Source organism: Octopus bimaculoides, chromosome 3, assembly GCF_046866305.1.
Source record: "Octopus bimaculoides isolate indiv1 chromosome 3, ASM4686630v1, whole genome shotgun sequence".
Lineage (NCBI taxonomy): Eukaryota > Metazoa > Mollusca > Cephalopoda > Octopoda > Octopodidae > Octopus > Octopus bimaculoides.
The window spans coordinates 49,360,339-49,384,338 of NC_142930.1; the positions used below are offsets into that span (position 1 = coordinate 49,360,339).

The 24,000-nt window shown below is 35.3% G+C and overlaps 1 protein-coding gene across 2 annotated transcripts in view; it reads left to right on the forward strand.

Annotated features, from left to right (window-relative positions):
* LOC106878261 (GTP cyclohydrolase 1-like) overlaps positions 1-24,000 on the forward strand; it is a 113,747-nt gene that overhangs the window by 14,411 nt on the left and 75,336 nt on the right. For both annotated transcript variants that reach the window (XM_089348967.1, XM_052966489.2), the window contains exon 2: positions 15,125-15,234. In XM_089348967.1, the coding sequence (XP_089205093.1) occupies positions 15,125-15,234 (110 nt within the window). The remainder of the gene's footprint in view (positions 1-15,124; positions 15,235-24,000) is intronic.

Genomic DNA, 24,000 nt, shown 5'->3' on the forward strand with positions numbered 1-24,000 from the left:
CAAAGACCTGGAAATAGAGGTAACTCGAATGTGGAACCTAAAAACAGAAACAATTCCTATCATAGTAGGTGCCTTGGGTATAATAAAAAAATATTCAGATAAATACATAACAAAAAGACCAGGACTTACAAATATATATAACATACAGAAAATTGCACTACTGGGCACTGCACACATCCTACGCAAAACACTTTCAATACAGTAACCATAAGAGCATCACAGCAAACCACAGTACATACCCAAGGCACACAGAGCTGCGCTCGGTAGTGAAGTGAAAGCACGCTATAAAAATAAAACTACTGAACAATAATAATAATAATAATAATAATAATGATGATTTTTATTTAAGAATAAGGCCAGCAATTTTTAAAAGACGGATTACTCGATATTATTCGATCGCAGTACTTCACTAATACTTTATTTTATCGACCTTCGAGGAATGAGTGGCAAAGTTCTCAGCAGGATTTAAATTCAGAATGTAAAAGGCAAAGTTCAAATCCCACCGAGACTAACTTTGCCTTTCATTTTTTCGGGGTCTATAAAATAAAATACCCATAGAGAATTGGGGCAATAGTATCGACTAATCCATTCTCCACAAAATTTCCGACCTTTTGCTTACGCCAGCGACAGCAACAACATTATTTTCCACTCACAATATTTTTTATTTTCTACGAAGGGATCATTCGTATATACATAAAATAAAACGTTATGTATGGAGTAGGTTGAGGTTACAAACATGTAACTATGGATAAAACAAAGTTCTACAAAAGTAGAGGAAGGATTAAAAACATTACACTAAATGTATGGGTAAAAAATTTGATATAATAATTTTATAATGTATAGTTTGTTGAATATGGAAAACAAATATGTTAAACCACCCAAACACAAGAGAACCCTTTAGTCAAGTTGTGCCAAAGACCCGGACAACACTGCTCGTTTGCTACTTGTGTTGGATGCAAATGCATTGAAGACTGAAGCTTGTTGATCTTGTTGCTTCCTTGGATTCTCTTTGCAGCTCTCTACTACTTTCTTCTCGCCTTCGTTTTTCTAGCTTCTCCAATTCTATTGCGCAAAAGGCACTCAAGTGGTTTTTACTACATGTATAATAACTAAGCCGTTTGCCCTACACAATCGGATTTATGCTCTTTGTCTCGACGCTCTCAACTCAGCACAACTCCGATGGCTTTCGACAGCTTAATAACATTTCCGGTGGCTTGGAAATCCATTCTTACTCCTCCCGATCACGTTTTGCATCTCGTTTACTTCTGTGTTGACGACTTACTCATAAGTGACGACCAGCCACTGTTAAACATCATCGCTAATACCCATGAAGGTTACCTTCCCTATTTCTCTGCTCAAATAATGAGGCACAAGATTATGGACAGCGGTCTATATATTTCAGCTTGTGTTTTGACGTAGATCCTAAAAACACAACAGACAGTCCCTTTCAATCGAGAAAATTTCTCCGGATATCTCGTGCTATTTTCTTCTGACCGTTGTTTGGTTGTGAAGTAGAAACATCCACCGTACTTCTGTAAGCACAGTGGTATTGATCTCTCTTTGCTCTCCATTGGATTAAACATTGGGAGAAAAGAACCACTGACAGGTGTTACAGAATTCTTTCAGTTAATTCTTTTTTCAGGAAGTTTTGTCCATGTAACAACAAAAGCAAAACTGGTTCCTTTAATATTCGTGTTATCTGTTATCTTTTCTTGTTACAGTTATTAGACTGCGGCCATGTTGCAGTATCGCATTGAAGAAATTTTAGTCTAGTGATTTGATCTCAGTATTTATTTTTGAACCTGGTACTATCTATCTCTTTTGCCGAACAGCTAAGTTACGGGACGTTCGTCTTTAAGTTCTGAGTTCAAATTCCGCCGAGGTTGACTTTGCTTTCATTCTTTCGGAGTCGATAAAAAAAAGTACAGTTGAACACTGGGGTTGGCGTAATTGACTTAGCCCTTCTCTAGAACTTGCTGGCCTCGTGCCAAAATTTTAAACCATTATTATTATCATGTTTTATTTTTCTTCTTTCTTCAAATTTTCTTCCATTTCTCGCCGAGTGTTTTCCGTACACCTAGGGCAGAGAAACTCGTTGTATGCATTCCCAGTTCACACACGCAAATTCACAGGTAAAACATGTATTTAAGAAAAAAAAAAAAGTTCATTAATGGATGTTGTTTTCACAGCGATAATGCTCTTCTCAGTACATGAGTCGTTACAGTTAACACGATTTTTTGCACTTCCTGTAGGGATGGTAAGCCTGGTATCATTTTCAAATAGGTTTCAGTACCTTTTTTTTTATCATTCCTAGAGATCCTACAATCACTGGTATGGTAGTCGCCTTGAAGTGCCACATTTTTTCAATTTCTATTAGCAAGTCTTTATATTTACTGATCTTGTCAAATTCTTTCGCCGCTATATTATGATCAGAGGGAATACTCATGTCAATTAATAAACACGTCTTCTTTGTCTGATCTTTTATAATAATATCCGGTTTATTAGCTTTTATAGCCTTGTCAGTATGTACGGGGAAGTCCCAGAGAATCGATACATTTTCTCCCTCAGTCACAGCTTCAGGATGGTGTTTATACCATTTGTCAGTGGTTTTGATTTTATAATGCTGACATTATTGTCCAGTGTAAATACTGGCCAACTCTGTCATGTCTTGTTTTATATTCTACAGGTGCTAAGACTCTACACCCTGAGATTAGGTGGTCTATAGTTTCAATCGCATCGTTACAAAATCGGCATTTTGGGTCAGCTCCATTTTTTATCACATTGGCTTGGTAGTTCCGGGTTAATAAGCTTTGGTCTTGAGCAGCCAATATGAAACCTTCACTCTCTGCTTTTAGCCCTGAACTTCGTAACCACTGATGCGTGCGTTTCTGGTCGACATCAGCTTGTTTGCTACGAGCCACATACTTGCCATGCAGAGGTTTCTGTTCCCATCTGCTAGCTAATTTTTCATGTGCTTTTGTCTTTGCAATTAATTTTATTTTCTTTGCAGCGGCAGTTGGCGCATTATTATTATTATTATTATTATTATTATTATTATTATTATTATTATTATTATTATTATTATTATTATTATTATTATTATCATCATTATTCTTATTATTATCATTATTATTATTATTATTATTATTATTATTTTATGTTTGACTTTTGTTTTGCATTTGTACAAGTTGGATCCAAGTCTCACCCAGAGACCTCAAGAGACAACAAGTTAGAAGTTCATGTAGGTGTTATGCCTAGGGTACCATATATTTGGATTTGTACAGTTTTGTTCAAGTGAATGTTTAAGAAACCATAAGAAAATTATGTTTGCTTTAAAATTTGAGATCACATAGACAGTATTTTACGTAGGATATGGGCAGTTCCCATGAGCACTATCTTTTGGACTTCAGCCATTTTGGGGTTTCCTGGTATCTGAGCTAGGTAGTAATCAGCCCGTTTCGCTGTCATTCCCAGGGCACCTATGACAATAGGTATTGTTTTCGTCTTCAGATTCCACATTTTGCTAATTTCTATTTCAAGATCTTTATATTTGCTCAGTTTTTGGTAGGTCTTGACAGATACGTTTATATCAATTGGGACAGTTATATCAATGAGGAGGCATGATTTTTGTCTGAAGTCTTTCAGTATGATGTCTGGCCTATTTGCGTCTATCTTTCTGTCAGTTTGAATGGTGAAGTTCCAGAGGAGTGCAATGTGATCATTTTCAAGTACTGGGGGTGGTTTGTGTTCCCACCAGTTTTTATCATGGGGCAAGTCCAGGTTTTTGCATATTACCCAGTGAATATATTGTGCAGCTCTATCATGCCTGTTGAGATACTCTGTAGGCGCAAGCAGACTGCACATGGAGACAACATGATCGATGGTCTCATTTTGTTGTTGGCATATACGACATAATGGGGAGCTGCCGTTCTTTAATATGTTGGCCTGGTAGTTCTTTGTAGGTAGGCATTGATCTTGGGCTGCTATGATAAACCCCTCTGTTTCTGATTTCAATCCAGAGGCCATTAACCATTGGTGGGTAAGGGCTTTGTCAATATCTGCATTATTCGCTCTCTTTGGGTATTTGCCATTGAGAGGTTTTCCATGCCATTTTTCAGTCATAATAGCTAAGGCAGCAATTTTAGCACGGGTTTTCAAGCGCTTAGCTTTTTCTGTAGGTGTTTCTAGTTCGTCTAATTCTTGAATTTGTTGCAATTGGAATTCACTTAGATATTCCTTTGCCTGTTTTGTTACTGAGTAAGATGCTTTCTTGCTTTCATATTTTAAGACAAGTTTTAGCATCCAGTCCTCAGAGTTTTTCATATAGGTGTCTAGGCCAATTGTGGCTACCTTCATTGATAATGCCAGCTGTAGTAGTCCTCGACCTCCCTCTTTTCTTGGCAGATAAAGACGTTCTATATCTGCCTTAGGGTGGTGCATTCTATGCATTGTCAACAGTTTTCGTATTTTTCTGTCAACATTACATATTTCAGTAATTGACCAGTTAACGATGTTGAAACTGTAAGTCACGACTGGTATGGCTAGAGCATTGATCGCTTCGATCCTGTTTCTCGCGTTCAGCTCTGTCTTCAGTATTGCTCTCACCCTGCGATAACATTCTCTTCTGATCCTTTCCCTCATCACTGAGTGCTTGATATTGTCCCCTTCAATTACCCCTAGGTATTTGTAGCTCTCCGCTGGTTCTAACTCTTTTATGACATTTTGCTGGTCAAGGTTCACATTAGATGTATTTGTCATTTTTCCTTTGATAAAGATAGCTTTTGCACATTTATCAAGGCCAAATTGCATCCTGATGTCATCACTGAATTGTTTAACAATCGCTAGTAGGCCTTTGAGTTGTTGGTCATTTTTTGCAAAGAGCTTTAAATCATCCATGTAAATGAGATGATTTATATTTTTATCAAATATTTTATAACCATACTGTGCATCATTGAGCAATTTTGAGAGCGGTATTAGGGCTAGACAGAAGAGGAGTGGTGATAGTGAGTCACCCTGGAAAATGCCACATGAAATTCTTACATCTCCAGCATTTAGAGATTATCACAATAATATTATTATTATTATTATTATTATTATTATTATTATTATTATTATTAATAATGTTGTTGTTGTTGTTAGTAAGCTGGATGAGCTGTTAGAGCTTCGGAAAAAAGGCTAGCCTTATTTATTTCGACTCTTTATGTTCTGAGTTAAATTTTCGGCGAAATCAACTTTGCTTTTTATCCAACATGTCTGATGATGGATGTGTCTGAGAAAAAGGAAACCCGAAACACGAAACTGAATCAATTGTAGCCATAGAGGAATAAGCCATTACAATGAATTTGATAAAGACGAAGACTGTTAAAACTCAGTTAAACTGCAAATATAGAATGTGCGGAAAAGATGATGAGAAATTATCTATCTTCTGAGCAGTATGCTGACGTAAAAAGCGCATAAGCGCTGGCCTAAATGTCTCGATAAAAGAGTGGACTGAGATGCTAGTTAAGCCTGTAAACTTGAAGTGAGAGAAAAGTAGTGCAAACACGATTCAGAGGGTGAATAATAATTACAGGAATTTATGTGATTTCTGCATAGAAACTGATCGTACCTTTAAAGTAAGAAAAACCAGATATAATATTGGAGTGAAGAAAAATAAAAATATGTAAGATTATTGACTTTGCATTCTTATAAGAATTTGTATTCTCTAGGAAATTGAGAAAATTGTACAATATTAGATCCTGGCTTCAGAAATAGAAAGATTGGAGAATACAAGTGAGAAAATTGTTCCTGTAGTAATTAGCACACAATACTCAAAATGCTATTTAGGAAGGTAATGGAACTGAGACGTATTATCATCTTGCACAAAAGGACATCTGTTTTGCAATAATAAAAAATCTTGAAATTTGAGGCGATTTGTTGTCACTGAACCTCAGAGTAATATTTTTGTTAATTAAGCTAGCAAGCAGTAGCTTTTGCTCAATAACAATCAAGAAGTGCCTGAAATGATAGAACGCTAAAAACTATAGATCCTCGCTAAATTGCAAAGAATTCGTCGGTCAGCATGAATAACGCCATCAACTCTTTGAAGTAAACAAACAGGTCGGCTCCAACCCAAAACGATTTTATCAAGAATTTGGTAGAAATAAAATAGGAGTCAAAGTAGCGCCAGCAGCAGGAAAAGAAGAATTTTGTTGGGGAGTATAGAAGCGAAGATATTCCCCTTGGAAAAGATTGGTAAAAACAACGAACACTGCATCTGAAAAATCATGCATGGCCATAACAACGGAAAAAGAAATCCAGATATTGCAAAAACAAACAATTGTAAAGCACTAGGACATGATTAGATTGCTAGCTTCTGGTTAGACTATTTAACATGGACACCCAAGGAGCTGGCAGAGAAGTTTAATGAGATACTGACGGAGTTGTAGACAACACCTGACTGGCTCACCAGAGAGAATCTTAATCCCCCAAACTAAAGAAACCATAGATACTTAAAACTACAAACTCATAACCTGCCTTCCTACAACCAGTAAAGCCTTAATAGCGATAATATTACAGAGACTAAGCAAACATCTAGAAAAAATTTGTTTAGAGGGAGGCAGATGGGATTCTGTAAAAACTCATCTAGTTGTAAAAATCAATTACTGATGAAAAGATTAAAGCCAAAATCTAAAGGAGAAAGACCTGAACAAAAATTGACTGTCAGATAGCTTTTGACAGTATTCTAAACACATGGATCCTAGAGACACTAGTTATGAATTAGGTAGCGGCAATAAAAATAAAATACATGACACATGTCATGAATAAAGGACGAACAATTTTACAGATACAAACAACTTGGGAGCTTATAAGAAATAGACCGATCCTCATTAGAAGAAGAAATTGGAAGAAATTTCTGCCTGCTGGCATTAGAAACAAATACTACTGTAAGACAAGCAACCAACACTTTTGTATGAATGACCTCAAACTAATAAGCAGCAAGAAACACTACTGCAGATAGTTCATAGATTTACCAAAGAAGTTATAATGAGATTCGGCTTTGCAAAAAGCGCCAAAACGATCTGGAAGAGAAGAAAACTAAGAACGCTAATAATAGAACACTGGTCATGAAACTGGAAAAAGAATTACTTAGGATCCTTGAACTAGATATTGTCTAACACACGCAAATGAAAGAAAAGTTGAGAAGGCGTGCGCACACACACGCACACACACACAACACAGAGAGAGAAAGGAATCAAGAAAATAACGACCGCGTTTAGAATACATCACTCAAAGTCTGATACAGAAATGTGGGAAGGGGACTATGCAGCAAGAAAGCTACTATAAAATATCGAATGTGGGTCTACAAAAGTCTCTAGTACAGAAGGAAACAAAATTACTTTCCATCATCAGGAAAGTCAATGAATATAAAACAAATGTCGGAGTAACAGCTTTTTATGAAGAAAAAGAATAAACGGAAATAGTGTAAAAGCTAAAATTTAAGCTAAAACAAGTGTTTCAGAATGCCATGATAAAGTGATGTTTAGAAAAGCCCCTACATGCCCAATATCAGAAAATAAAAAGAAACTAAACAGAGTGAATGTATACAAGGAAAAGTTGCAACATTAGTTGAGAAGCATGGGATACAAAACAGGCTGAAAAATTCTTGACTGCGGAACAACTCAAGCTTTTCCAGCAGAAACCACGAAAGCATATAGCAGAATATAGTAACTGCAGAATATGTGGAGATAGGGAAGAAAGCACTAGTCATACTGTCTCTGACTCCCAATCTTAGCCAAGAAAAAATGCATTATATCAATAATTGGATATAATGCATAAGTTGGGACATACGTACACTTGAAGTTAAGCCAGCATTATGAAATACTAACAGAAAAGGAAAGCATATGCTAATACACATGTTTGGGATATGCTAATACACATATATAAGGAGATCAAGGTAGATATTGTTGACAAGGATCACCGGAAAAATAAATACTTCCTAATCAATGTATCAGTCCGAACAGATATGCCTTGCAAAGATAAAGCATTTATCAAAATATAAAGATCTGGAAATAAAGATAAATAACATGTGGGGGCTAAAACAGAAATAATCGCTAAAATAGTAGCTGTTTTATGAATGATATCAAAACATGTATTTATTTACATAACCAAACCTCAGACACCCCTTTAGACACTGTAGACATATTATTTACTTTCAAAACAGAACTGTGCTTGATATGCACCGAATGCATATCAATGATAATTAAAATCAACAGCTGTAATAATCCTGTCTACAATAGGCCCAAGGCAAACAATTTTGAGGAGAGGGATAAGTCGATTACATCGATCTCAGTGCTAATCTGGTACTTTTTTTTATCGACCTCGAAAGGGTGAAAGGCAAAGTCGTCATCGGCGGAATTTCAACGCAGAACTTAAAGCCAGAGGAAATACCGTTAAGCATTTTGTCTGAAACGCTAGCAAGTCTGCGAAGCTCGCTGTTTTCAATAATAATGATAATCCTTTCTACTAAAGGCACCAGACCTGAAATTTTGAGGGAGGGGAAAAGCTGATTAGATCAACCCCAGTACCTGACTGTTACTTATTTTGTCGACCTAGAAAGGATGACAAACATAGTGAACCTCGGCAGAATTTGAACTCTGAATGTAAAGACGGACGAAATGCCACTAAGTATATTATCTGGTGTGCTAACGATTTTTCCAGTTCACTGCCTTAATGACAATAATAGAATGGTAATAATTTCTTAATTAATATTTAACGGATTAAAATGGATTGTTATTTGGTTTAGTTCATGGAAATACGTCAATAATTAGACGAACATTGGGATATGATGCTGAAACTTGTCATGTAAATGTTTGAGGAACAGTGAGTGCTATAAATATTTTATAGTTAAATTAGAACGGTAGAAGCTTAAGTTTCATTTTAAAATTCTATCATCGTTTGTTTCCCAAATTATTTTTATTATACTAAACATTTTGTAAACAATATCATTAATGGTCATAGGTTTCGATGTACCAAATACTAATTCCTTACAGGTTCGACGAGGATTGACAAAAGAGTGTCTGTATTGCTTGAGCTGAATGAATAACGATTATTTTCCTATTTACCACAGGGGTGTCACATGAGGGGATCATTGCGAGGACAGTTTATAATAAAGGCTGAAGGAAAGAAAGAGAGAGAGGAGGGTAAAATGAGATAAAAGTATACAAATATACATAGTATACGAACACATCTATGATTCGTGATACAGGAAAACCTCCAGCTTGAGCCATTCAAGTAACTGCACAGATCCAAAATCACCCTGAGTATAAAGGGTATGAGCCCCGCCCAGTTCTACAGGCGCATTCATTCGAAGTTTTTGTCACAGTCACCCGCTTTTGACAAATTTACTGGAGCACTTCTTTCTCCACCATCGCTTTCCTTTCTTAGACAAACCCCAAATGTCAGTGAGGGCTGACCGAAATGAAGGTGCCTTTTCCCAATTCTCTCAGCCTCTTCCACCACTCAACCTCTTTCGCCATAGCCAATAGACAGAGGAATACCACAATTTCACTCAACAAGAATTGAATTGATTTTTGGGTCATGGGAGAAGGTACTTTCCCAAGGTATCATGCTGTGAAATCGAACCAAGAACCATATGAGTGTGAAGTGAACTTGTTGATCACCCGTAAACGTTTTTGCTGATGTTTCCGTTGCACTAACAAACACTAACTCTCGAACAAGTTACAATCTGGGTCTCAGGTTTATTTACAAATTCAGAAGTATAATAATTACGTCGTGGGAGAGCCATTTCAGCCAATTAAAATCACACAAAAATGGTTATAGAAAAGTGAATACAATTTAATTTTTAAATGTTGACAATAACTCTTCCAATAACTCAGTGTGATCACTTTCCAAACAACTAAAGTTCCGAAATTTATTAGTATATTTTCTTCAGTAACACACTGAATCAGTGTTAGTATAACTGGGGACGTTTTGATGGGATGGAATAGTTGCTCAGTTGCTTTCTCCAGGCGTTTAGAAGGACCAAAACTATAAGTCAAGAAAACGCTACTCGCTTATAAGGTATCGCTGTTTACAGTGGCGAGCTAGCTGTACTTCATAGTTGACCTTATTAATGAGTTGTTGAACTGAACCAGTGAAAGATTAAACTGTCTTTTCCGAGATCAAAATATGATAATGACAACACTAGGAAAGTACTAAATATTTCCGATAACCACGCATTAAAAGTATCAGCCTTTTAAAAGTTGTGTCTTGTTTTGTCATCCATTTTGTTTTTATTACTATGTATTATTCTTCCGATTTAGAATAACATTTTTCTTCGATTCAATAATTTTTCTTTTTTAACACTACTTTCTACTTTCTCTTATTTTCTCTCTAACATCTTATTTTATTTCGTTTTTTTTTATTAAGTTCCAGCAGGCTAACAACCTAATGAGTTGTGGGACAGGCCTTTATTTCGATTACTAATTATTAATTCAAATATTAAATAGTTCCGAATATAGTAAAGTATCTTTTCTCTGGAGATATCCACGTGATAATGTTTGACAATCGATGAACAGATGGACTTTTCAAAAGAATCACTGGCAATAGTTAATCAGTGTTCTTCATCAATAATGCAGGCCACCTATCTTGGTGAGCATAAATTATTGATTAATTTACGAGACACAGCAACTCGGCTGCTTGCTGTGTTTCTATAAACTTCTGGTGTTCCTCCCTCACCCAACTCAGTCGCTTGGAAATAGCGTCAGTAGCTTTAAGAGACGACTGCTCACTTCACAGGAATTACAAATGTCACATGTTGGAGACACTTCTATTGGCTGCTATTGTGAAGAGAAATATTTTCTTTTTTGAATAGTCTGTAGAATGCAAAACTAGCAACTTGACAGCAGAAATTTCCCGGCATTCAGTAATTTTTAAAGCATTCTTTCAAGAAAAATATTCACTCCCTCCCCACTCATACGACGTGGTTGAGCTCAACACTATAAATAAGCAACTAAACAAACAAACATGTAGACATTTTGAACAAGAATTTGAAAAGCAAAGATTTTGTTTCAGAAGTTCGCTATATATATATATATATATATATATATATATATATATATAAATTGAAGATAAGTTATAGGCTAATTTCTTTTGTATGCTTTCCTTTTTGTTTAATAGAAATACCATTCACGAAAATGTCTTAGAAAAATTCCACCTTTCTACTTAAACTGTGATATGCAGAGAGTGTGTTTCAGTCTTGTGACTGGAAGAGTTCAAATGATTGTTTATAAATCTAACTTCTGATTTGACAACGGTGAAGTACATTTAACTACTTCATGCATTGAATGTTGTAGTGTCATAAATGTGAGTCGATTACTGGATACCTCGTGATCAGTGTCGTTCATTAGTGGGAGGGGCTCAGAAGATGGTGAGTTAGCGGAATCGTTAGTATTTCAGGAAAAATGGTCTAACAGAATTTCTTCTGGCTTTTACGTTCTGATTTCAAATTCCGCCAACGTTATCATTGCCGTTCATTCTTTCGGGGTCGATAAAATAAAGTACCAATCTAGTGGTATCGGGTATCGATTAACATCTCTCCTTAAAACTGCGAGCCTTTTTGCCTAAATTAGAAACCATTAATTCTTTCTACAATAGGCACAAGGGTGGAACTTTGAAGAAAGGAGCTAGTCGATGACATCGACCCCAGTGCTTAACTGGTACTTTATCGACGATGAAAGGATGAAAGGTAAACTCGACGTCGTGGAATTTGAACTCAGAACTTACTGTTGGAAGAAATGCCACTTAGCATTTTGTCTGGTAGGTTTCTGATTCTGCCAGCTCGCTGCCTTATTTCTTAAAATGATAATTGTCCAAGGTGTCTGCAACGCGAATCGATTCTTGAAACCATCAATTAAGAAGATGGGATCAGACCTGTTAATTTCCGGAGAGGCTCCAACGACATTATTGAAGGGAAATAGGCATAGCCGGGGAAAAAATCCAGTTTCCATTTTAAACTCACTGGAATCTTCCCGCTTTTATGTCATTACCCACCACAAATTCAAAATGACATCTTTCATTGAAAATGCCTTTTATTAAACCATAGGGACCAAAAACAGCAGTTTCAGGTTTTCTCTGGATATAAACTGAACATGTCTGATGCTTTACTTTAATGACAAAAAGAGTGAGAGACAAACAAGATGAGGATCTTGTGTGCTCGCACGTGCGTGTGTTATGTAGAAAAATAAAGTCCAGTTCCTTAGTGGCTTTTAAAATCGGTCGTTTAGAAATTTTAATACTTCATTGATGTAGGAAGTTGTTTTCAACCGAATATTTTTCGTTCGTTTGATTATCTTGATGGATCATGCGCTTGATTTTTTTTTACATTGTCGCTAAATATAGATACCATTCTACATTTAGCGACAATATTCCCACTGCTGCTGCTGATGATGGTGTCAGTCATGATTAAGGTCAAAGATATTCCAACTGTGAACTAGTCATCGTCTTTCTTTCTAAGACACGTTATTATTTCAGCAAGATTTAGCTGCTATTTCTAGCAGATCAACAATCCACGTAAAAGCCTACTCGCTGGGTTTTATTGATCAAAGAACATCATCGCAACTGTAGGTTCTTGCTTAAAAGCAGCAATAATGCAAAACATTTGAATTAAAAAGTTTTAACAGAATAGAAAGTGGCATTCCTAAAGTCACGAATCCATTCAATCCCCATTGACCCCCCCCCCACCATAGACGAGTCTTCTTTCACATCCATTCAGATTTAGTTAGACAACTCCAAAAATTGATTCAATCGACAATAACTCACTTCCAACTTGATCCAATATATGAAATCAGCGGTAGCAATCGAACTTCATATTGAGATAAGTGCAGAGTGACTGTTGCATCTAAGTTCGTCCAACAACTTCTTGATATCCTGTTTGACATATTGTTTTCAACACTATAGCCTTCATATATATATATATATATATATATATATATATATATATATATATATATATATATATATATATATATATATATAGGCTATGAGAGGTAATGCTGTCAAGAAGATCCAAAGGCGTCAGGTAATGTTGAGTAAGTGCTATGGGCAGACTATAGTTAAGCTCTAGGTTCGATGATTATGTAAATGAGGAGTCCAACGTCGCTCATATATCAGCATGCGTATATATATATATATATATATATATATATATGAAGGCACGTGTAACTATGTATCTATGCATCCATGACTGCATGTCTGCATATGTGCACGCGTGTATGTTTGTATGTGTCTTTCTCTGCGTCAGTGTTTGCGTTGATATTGTCGCAAAAGATTGTTGTCTGAGTTTATGTCTCGTAACCTACAGCTGCTGCAATAAGTGATCGCTAAAATATATACCAAACTTTAAAAATAAGTCCAGGGTTGATGTGATTGGCTAAAACCCCTTCTAGGCGTTGCTCTAACATGACCTTACGTGTTCTGCTTGGTTATTACCAGAACAAAATGACTCGGACCAAAGTAGCATTAATTTTCTAGGTCGTTCAATTTTTCTCAACCTATCAATGGTCAGATTAAGTTAACTACTTGAAACAGCTGTAAGTCAAGTCAACTTTCCTGCAATAAATAAAATGTGTATTGATTATTATTTATGCCTTGTCTTACGAGGTCTGATCAATAAGTATCCGGACTGTTGCTATAGTAACGAAGCTAATGCACGCAGAGTGAAGCTGCTTGGCACAGATTGACCTTAAACTCTGGTATGGATGCGCACTAAGTTTGAACGTTTTAGCCCACTTCTGCTTTTTACAGCAGTGTTTGGAAGGAACGTCTGTAGCGTGTGATCGTTGCATTGACTACAAGAGAGAAAGTTGTCATGACGATACCTGCTCAGAGTCTTACGCAAAGTGTATGGAGAGAAGTGTATGAGTCGCACATAAGTGTACGAGTGGTTCAAAGGTTTCCAAGATGGCCGAAAAAATGTCGATATTGATGAACGTTCTGGGAGACCCGCAACTAGCAAAACTGAGAAAAACATCGCAGATGTACATGAATTTATGAGGGGAAATCGTCGAACCACCATCCGTGAGTTATCAGAGGATGTGCAGATTAGTTACGGTTCAGTTCAGTCCATTACCGCCGAAGATTTGGGTTTATAATTTCGTATAATTTCGTATTTTCTTAAGAAAATTTTAGTCAATGTTCTTGGAAGGAAGTTTGTGAATGAATCAACATACAATGTATGTATATATACACTAAGATATTGTTAGTAATCATAATCAGAAAGTGTTTTAAGCATATAAGACAAATATTTTCTGACTTACTCTATTTGAAAAAGATTCATATAATGCATGAATATTCTTGAATTTCCCTGAAACTGCAAAGATAATTCCCATATTAAACATAATTTTGATGTTTTTATTGTGCTTCAAAAGTTTATATGTTTCAAACGATTAAATGTTTTCAGTTATATGTATTTATACAGACAGTGGACAATTTAGACACCGTAAAGGTATGAGCTATGTAAAATTTAATATCCCTTTTTGAAAAGTTACACTGGAATGCTTCACAAAACTTGATGAGAAATTTTTTTTTTCATGTGCTAATATGCCAGATATCTGATAAAATGACAGGTAATTTAAAATTCTATAACGCTCCCATTAAAAATAAATTGCCATGCTATTGAACATATGTAGCATGTATTGTGCTGTTATTGTCCATTCGTATTATATATGTACTTTTGCAGCATTTTGTGACCCATATGGATTAAAGGCCCATAATCTAGCTTCTCCAGCTTATGCATAAATCCAGCACTTAATGAAGAGGTCCACAAACTGTATGTATGTAGATAAACAGTCAAAGATGACTCACAAACTATATAGCAATGGATAAAAGAATACAAACAAACAGAAAAAGGCTTGCCTCGCACGGGAAAAACAAGAACAAAGAAAAAGCAAAACAAAAATTAAAGCAAATTGTCACATAACTTTTAAGTATTGCAACAGGTTAAATATATTACTTAATAACAGAGTCTCAACTTACAATGTATGGTTTTAAAATTTCAATTTCGTGTTCTTTTCTCCATGTTTCTGAAGCCTAAATATTATACTGCCTGAAGCGCTATTTATATTTTTATTTTCAATATTTGTAGATATATTAAATGATGCAGTTTTTGATGAAGATCATGATGAGATGGTTATTGTAAAAGATATAGAAATGTTCTCCCTCTGTGAACATCATTTGGTACCTTTTATGGGAAAAGTAAGTAAAAACTTCCATCTTGAAACAAATTCGTGTATGCATGTATGTAAAAAATAAATGTTTCCTTCTCGAGTCATGCCAAGATCATAAGGGCCGGTCTCCAGGTTTCCGTGGCGTATATATTCCCCCCACATGGACGGGAGGCTGATCCGTCGCAGGATTACACATTTTTGCCAGCTGAGTGGACTGGAACAAAGTGAAATGAAGTGTTTTGCTCAAAAATACAATGCATCGCTCGGTATACGATCTTGAATGTATAATGCTTATGTCTCTCTCTCTCTCTCTCTCTCTCTCTCTCTCTCTCTCTCTCTCTCTCTATATATATATATATATATATATATATATATATATATATATATATATATATAATTAATTAATTTCAATTTTTAATTTACCTGTAAATTTGGATTTTTATCCCTATTATTATGAGTATATATATATATATATATATATATATATATATATATATATATATATATATATATATATATATATATATATATATATATATATATATATATGAGTATATATACATATATATACATATTATGTATGTATGCATATATACATGAATATATATATATGAGTATATATATTCTTTTCTTTTATTTGTTTCAGTCATTTGACTGCGGCCATGCTAGTGCACCGTCTTTAGTCGAACAAATCGACCCCAGCGCTTATTCATTGTAAGCCTAATACTTATTCTATCGAGAAATATTTAACTCCAGAAAAGTTAAGGAGAATATAATCTGTACATATATAGATTATATATATAATTTCTTTTATTCTTGTATTTATTTCAGTCCTTTCACTGCGGCCATGTATGCATATATACATGAATATATATATATGAGTATATATATTATTTTCTTTTATTTGTTTCAGTCATTTGACTGCGGCCATGCTAGTGCACCGTCTTTAGTCGAACAAATCGACCCAGGACTCTTTTTCTTCGTAAGCTTACTATTTATTATATAGGTCTCTTTTGCCGAACCGCTAGTTTGCAATAACCATAGCAACCTATTCGACATAACCATGGGATCATCTGATTCAGCTCAGGTCACTGATTTGGTTGGACTATATATACTTCACCAGCTCCATATACATTTCCCTAACATCAAGGGAGTCCTATACAGGGACGACGCCTTACTAGTTACCAAAAGCATAAATAAATCCTCTTTGGAAAGAACTAGAATGGATCTACATAAATTCTTCTCCAACTTAAACCTGTTTATCACATTCGAAAACTCTCACAAAACTGCTAACTTTCTAGACGTAACTCTAATCTTATCAACCTGCCAATACTCACCTTATCGCAAACCTAACCAATATCTTAAATATCTTAACATCCACTCCAATCACCACAAATCCACTTTCGATAACATAATCAAGGGTCAAAATTGGTAACACAAACAGGACAGCAAAAACAAACAAGAAGGGCTGCTAAGTTTAAACGAGGTTGTGGTGGCGAACGCGTAAATCAAGCTTGGACAGGAAACAAGCAAGAATACGTCTTCCTTGTTCCAGCTACAACGGAAAGGAAGAAACAAAAGTTAGGAGAAGAAGGAAAGATGGCCGATGGTCACGTGAGTGCCACGTGAGCAAGGGAGGAGGAGTGAGGAAGAGAGAGTGACAGAGTAATAGGATAGAATAGTGGGAGAAGAGGAGATAAAAGAATAAGAGAAAGAGAGAAAAACGAAAGAGTAAAAAGATCGTATAGAGTGCACATCAGAATTATTAGATAAAACTTACTTGGAAGAGGATGCGTGGCGTTCAATCATAAAATAATATACATGATATATATATATATATATGCATAAATGCATACGTATATGTACATACTTACATCTATACGTATATATATATATATATATATATATATATATATATATATATATATATATATATATATATATATATATATATATATATATATATATATATATATATATATATATGCATATGTGGGCACAGGACGTCACGAAACGTGTACAAAAAAAATCGAAGCACGAGTACATGGAACATGAACTATTCTTTCGATATATATACTAATGAAGGTGGTGTGCTCTCAGAACCACCGACATACCGGGCAAAATGCTTAGCGACATTTCATCCTCGTTACATTCCGAGTTCAATTTCCGCTAATATCGACTTTGGTTTTCAGAGTTGATAAAATGAGTACCAGTTGAGGTATTGCAGGCCTTGTGTCAAAATTTGAAACCAATATATATATACATACCACGAATATATATATATATATATATATATATATATATATATATATATATATATATATATATATGGGACTTTATAAAGGTGAAATAATGCAACAAAAACCCCGACTGAGCTGAGAAAGAATTGTATATAAAATATCATATATATAGTTAGAAGAACAATACCATGAATAAGAAAAATAAATTATACCCTCCCAAAAGATAGGCAAATAAAACGAATCAAGGTACTCTACAAACCTTGATTGCTATCTTCGTAAATGCAAAGAACTCCTCTCTATTGTCCATCTTTAAACGAAACGTGAAAAGTTCAGCCATCCAGCCACTCTCAGCTCGTCACTTGTCCTAATAATTAATTTATGAGAAAAAAATATATGCAAGAACTACCCTTGCTTTCTTCTCTGTTCTCACCTTCACATCAAGTGGTGCTTGACAGAATTGATGAGTGCGGAGGAGAAAAGCCTGTTCTCATATGTTCCAAGCTATTACTGCCAGACTGATGTAGCCAATACATAGTCACTCGACTGGCTAGAAATAGCAGCAAAATCTTTAAGGCACATCTGCTGTCTTGAAAAAAGAGTACATTGGATTCTTTAGTTTTAGATATCTGCATCCAGACGAGAGATGGGATTGTCATGGGTAGAACTTCTTTGACTGTTGGTCAGAGTTGATTTGTAATCTAGCAATAACAACAACAGCACTTATTAAAGAAGGTTCTCCAAAATAATGTTTGCAAAAGACTCGTTAGAAAACTTGATCTGTTCTACTCAGTGCAGCAACCATTTACATAAATCCAAAGATATATCACAAATGACATATGTCCACGTTGACACACTAGGGGGCATGCGTTTAAACAGTTCCGTTCAACTTATCTCATTTCTAATATTTTCTGCTATTCGAATTGCCGTGCTTGTACAGCTTCTCGTGAACTGACATTGCCCATCGGTAGTAACTACAGACCAAATATCACTGATAGTTTTCTATAAATGTTAGGTGTGAATTTCCTCTGGACATGTCTGTAAAATGCGTCACAGTAAATTTCTGGTGTCATTATCACTCTTGTTCGTACATAATGTAAATTTATTGTCTAATCAATTGCAATGTGCAGTAGATGGAGAGGTGTGAGTACATGTCAAATTTCGGCTGCCATGCGCCCATAATCGACTTACATTTTGACTCACATTGCAACTCCGTCAGATATATGATGAGGTGAAGATTTTTAAAGAAAGATGCTTTATTGGATTTCTTTCAAGATTTCTACAGATGCCTTAGTTCCAGATTCTTACTATATAAAATGCTGAGTCGTATGTCCTTTGTTGGCTGGTTACCCCTTTTCTGTTACTGTTATAATGTGAAATGAGAATGCAGTGGCTGTTCTGTTAGAGGAGAAAATGTTTTAAAGAAGGGTGGATTAGATATATAATATACAGATAGGAGATTGAAAGAGAGAGAGAGAGAGGGAGAGAGATAGAGAAAGAAAGAGAGGGAGAGAGAGAGAAATAGAGAGAGAGAGAGAGAGAGAGAGAGAGAGAGAGAGAGGGTGGAGCAAGAGACATTGAGTGAGAGAGAGCGGGCGCGAAGGAGAAAGAGAGAGAAGACAGTGATAATTAGTAGTTAACTGGCAAGAGAGATCCCGGCAGTCATTTGAGCAAAGTGGAATATATGAAGTGATCAAAGTGTGTGAGAGAAATAAACAGCGCATGTAAGAATAAAAATGGGAAGAAGGTAGTGTTCTATGATATGAAGGGATAGATAACGTGATAAAATAATGGTGCAGGAGGAAGTAGGAGTTGTGCTGAGAAATGTGAAAGAAAGAGAGAGGAAGTATTATAGAGACGGAGTGAATTAGATAGACAGATGAGAAAAGTGGTGCAAGAGCATACAATTCTTGTAGCAAAAGTATTAAGAATTATCGAGAGAAAACAGAAGCGAATATCAAAAGAAGACAGAAGCGAATTACCGAGAGAAGACAGAAGCGAATTACTGAGAGAAGACACAAGCGAATTATCGAGAAAAGACTGAGTTCTATGTTTATATATAAGCTATGGGGTCGTAAACACACCAATACCGGTTGTCAAGCGGTGGTGGAGGACAAACACAGACACAAAGACACACCCACATATGCATACGACGGGCTTCTGTATGGCGACTGAAGGAGGAGAAAATGAAGTACAGCATAACTTGGTCCATGGTAAGGTACGTGAAACCATACAATATAATTTCCAGATGCCGTCTCTGCTCCGAGGAAACCCTGTCTATTCTGTGGACTAACGAGAAGATCATTAATAGAATTTTTGAACGACTCTCGAGATGCCTACACGCATATAAATGTACTTTCGCACAATGCAGTGGGAATGAATTTTGAAATACTGCTAACATAATTTAATTTACTTTAAGGCATGGATGACTTAAGTTTACTTTTAACCTCCACATTCTTACAAACTCCAAGTAGATAGCTAACTCGCTTTGTGATCATGACTGCACACTTTTGCGGATACTTGTATGAGCGAGTGTACTCGCGCCATGCAGCTTGCCCGAGGGTCTTTATACTTCCATATTTGTTAACGGTTATTTTTAATACTTTTCTCGCTGGATTGCGTGTTCGTTTCTCTTTTTGCCATCTGTGATTTTATTTCTTATCTTCTATATAAATGAAGACATTTCCTCCGTCTGGCCGCTTTTCTTTCTACAAAACAGGAAGATACATTGTGGAACGAAATTTTAACGAGTTGTTTTTATTTATCACCCGACGAGATACATATGCACCGCCGGATGCCCCTGAGTCAGTTGTTGAGTGTCCCACCCATGAGGAATCGATGCTAGATGTGTCGAAACAATTGTCGTGATTAATAATAAATTATCGCATATTTCATCTTCCGTCTTTCATTTGCCATATACGTATGTATATGTACGTGTGCGTATATGTGTGTGCCCGTGTATACATATATATATATATATATATATATATATAAAGTGCGCGCACATGTACACCCCGCGCGCACGCGCACACACACACACACACATTTACACATATATAAAAGAGTCACGTGAAGCTGCGTTAAATGAAATAGAAACATGTACAATAATGCTGTTTGTAGTCAGGAATAAAAATCAAGGGAAATATTTCTGGTGCAAATAGTTGGTTATAGCAAACAAGCGATTTGACTTCTGCATCAGCAGTCTCTGTGTGAGAGTCAACAGATCTGTTCTGAAGTCGCTCATTATGACGTCTTCTAAGACGGTCGATTAAGTGAGATTGTGTGTGTGTGTGTGTGTGTGTGTGTGTGCATATGTAAAGGAACAGCATGAGTTCGTGTGCAAGCACCGTAGAGTAATTATTTCATTAACTCTATGAATATCCAGCGGAAATATCCTGAACGTAACAAACACCATTTTCTCAACCAGAAGTCAATGAAGCTGATCATTCGTTGATGGTATCTCATATCACGAAATGTTAAGTAAACCTTGACTCCAGTTGTTTCACTTCTAATGTGTGGAATGAAAAAAATATTTTACACCTCAGTCTATCTATCTATCTATCTATCTATCTATCTATCTATATGTAACGTATGTATGTATGTATGTATGTATGTATGTATATATATATATATATATATATATATATATATATATATATATGCATGTGTGTGCATCTGTGTTTATGAGCATATGTATATGTTTATATATATATATATATATTTATATGTACATATTCGTATATGTATGTATGCATGCATGCATGCTGATTTATGGTACACTGATCGGAAACAGGAAAGGCATGGGGTGTTTTTCTAAATACTCGTCAAAGGTACTCTATAGCTCTAAAATATATCACACTTGTCATATTTGATATTGCATTTATTATCGATTACCATTAACTATGTCTAATGTCTTCCCTGTCTAAATAAAAATGTACAAAGCTAATTTAGTCAATATGTGCGTCTGCTTCTCTGTGTATATATGCATGTATACATGTGTTTAAGTATGTAAGTTAAGGGACATGTATATATATATATATGTGTGTGTGTGTGTGTGTGTGTGCTGAGACCCTCTTCGGTCAAAACTGACCATGGGATTGCACCTAGAAAGTTACCCTCCTAGGCACAAGTCCGGGCAAGGTTGTTTATGGAAGACCAATAGTCGCCCATGCATAGCGGTCTCCCCTCTTCACCCACCAGTGTTATCTAAGGTAAAGGCAAAGGCCGATACAGCTTGGCACCAGCGACGTTGCAACTCATTTCTACAGCTGAGTGAACTGGAGCAACGTGAAATAATGTGTCTTGTTCAAGAATACAACACGCAGTCCGGTCCGGAATTCGATTAATCTAAAAGAATAAAATAAAGCTGAAGTAATTTAACACCATATATATAGTGCGTGTGTTTTTATTGGCTAAACTGGCAACAAGGCCATCTCCAAATACAACAATATCTGTTTCAACACACGATTTCACATCAAGAATCTTGCAAAGCGAATATTTAAACGTATATATATATATATATATATATATCTATATATATATATATATATATATATATATATATATATATATATATACTTAATATATGCACTGTTTCTTTTTTGTTGCCCATGAAATCTACTGTCCGCCCAACTGCTTCATTTATGAATGCATTTATAACTATACTCCAATGTTTAATGTGCAACTTCAGTTGCAGATGTGAAATATAAATGTTAGGATTGAGATTCAAGGCCTTGCTCAGTACAAACGTCGCGTTTTCTTGCTTCTCCAGCTAGTGCCAAGAGCGTTTCTTCGCCATTCCTTCCCAAGAGTAAGACCGCCTAAGTGAACGATGGATAGAAATTCCTTCCATTCCTGAAGAAGTGACATTGCTCTTCTTCATTATTCAAGTTGATCATCTACTTGTTTTTAAATTGGTTGCATATTTTCGTACAATGCCAGCAATTTTCGTGGGAGCTAAGTCGATTACATCGACTCCAGTGCTCAACTTGTGCTTATTTTATCAACGAAGAAAGAATGAAACGCAAAGTCAACCTCGGCGGCATTTGAACTCGGAATGAAAATTTGGAAGAAATGCTTTTTGGTAACTGGTTTTGGTTTGTTTACGTCCTCGTAAATTAGGGGTTCGGCAAAAAAAAAATCGATATATTAAGTACCAGACTTCAAAAAAAACAAAACAAAAAAAAGCAAAAAAACAAAAACAAGTGCTGGGATGTAAGTTAAGGGACATGTGTGTGTGTATATATATATATATATATATATACAAGTGCTGGGATGTAAGTTAAGGGACATGTTTATATATATATATATATATATATATATATATATATATATATATATATATATATATATATATATATATATATATATATATATATATATATATATATAATCTTTTCAAGTTGGTGCTGGAGCACGCGCGCAATCCACTGACTGGAAACAAGTTAAAGATAAACATAAACAAGCAAAAACGTGTGCACACTCAGCGTGTACACACCTAATCTGTCACTCTTTTATGCTCTCTGTGATAAATTTTTTAAAGAATGCTATTATGAGTCTCATAACTGTTGACTTACCAATTCATTGCCCAATACCATGTCGATTTATGCATTAGTATTCTCTATAAACGTTTGGGGAGCGGAGAATAATGGTAGTTGTATTCTCTTATTCATGAACGATCAATTCGGATTAAGTAAATTACATAACTACTGAAACATCCTTCATAATATCATATAAAAGCCCCCCACTTAACAATTTATTATTAATTTTCAACATATCGCTTGGTAACTAAGTGATGTCCTACGAAAACGACATGAGATGTTAGACCTGCTAGAAATAGGAGACAAATATCTATCAAATCGCTTCCACTATCTTTTGAAAAACCCAAGGATACTACTCTTGACGCGCATTTTGTCAAACATAAGTTAGTCACGGACTTTGGTCAAAGTTGATCTGGGATCTTTAGATGAATAACAACTGTTTAATACTTAGCGGTATGTCACCTGCCTTCATGTTATGGTTTCAAATTCCGCCGAGGATGACTTTACACCCTTCCACACACACATATATACACACAAAAGAAATATGTGCGTGTCTGTACGCGTATATATATGTATGTATATATATATATATATATATATATATATATATATATATATATATACATGTGTGCCCCTGTGTGTGTGTGTGTGTGTGTGTGTGTGTGTGTGTTACCGTGAAAGTATATAATTCAGGTATTTCATGAATTACTGGTTGAATCAGTTAAAGTGTATAAAATTATTACATTCTACAATTTAAGTAGTTATTTTATAGAATAACTAGATGTTTTATAAATTAACTGACGATAAGTAGTTAAAGTCTTTAGAAAATGCCTGTTATTTTATTTTCAATAAAGGATATTACAAAACCTTCATTTTATCTTTAAAAAAAAAAAATTCCTGCTTGTTAAAAAATGCGTGCTTGTAAGAAACTTTTAAAACTTTATCCAAAACATTCATTTTATTTTTAATTATTTATTAGAACAAGGATTGCTGTGATGGCACTTAGAATTACATTGC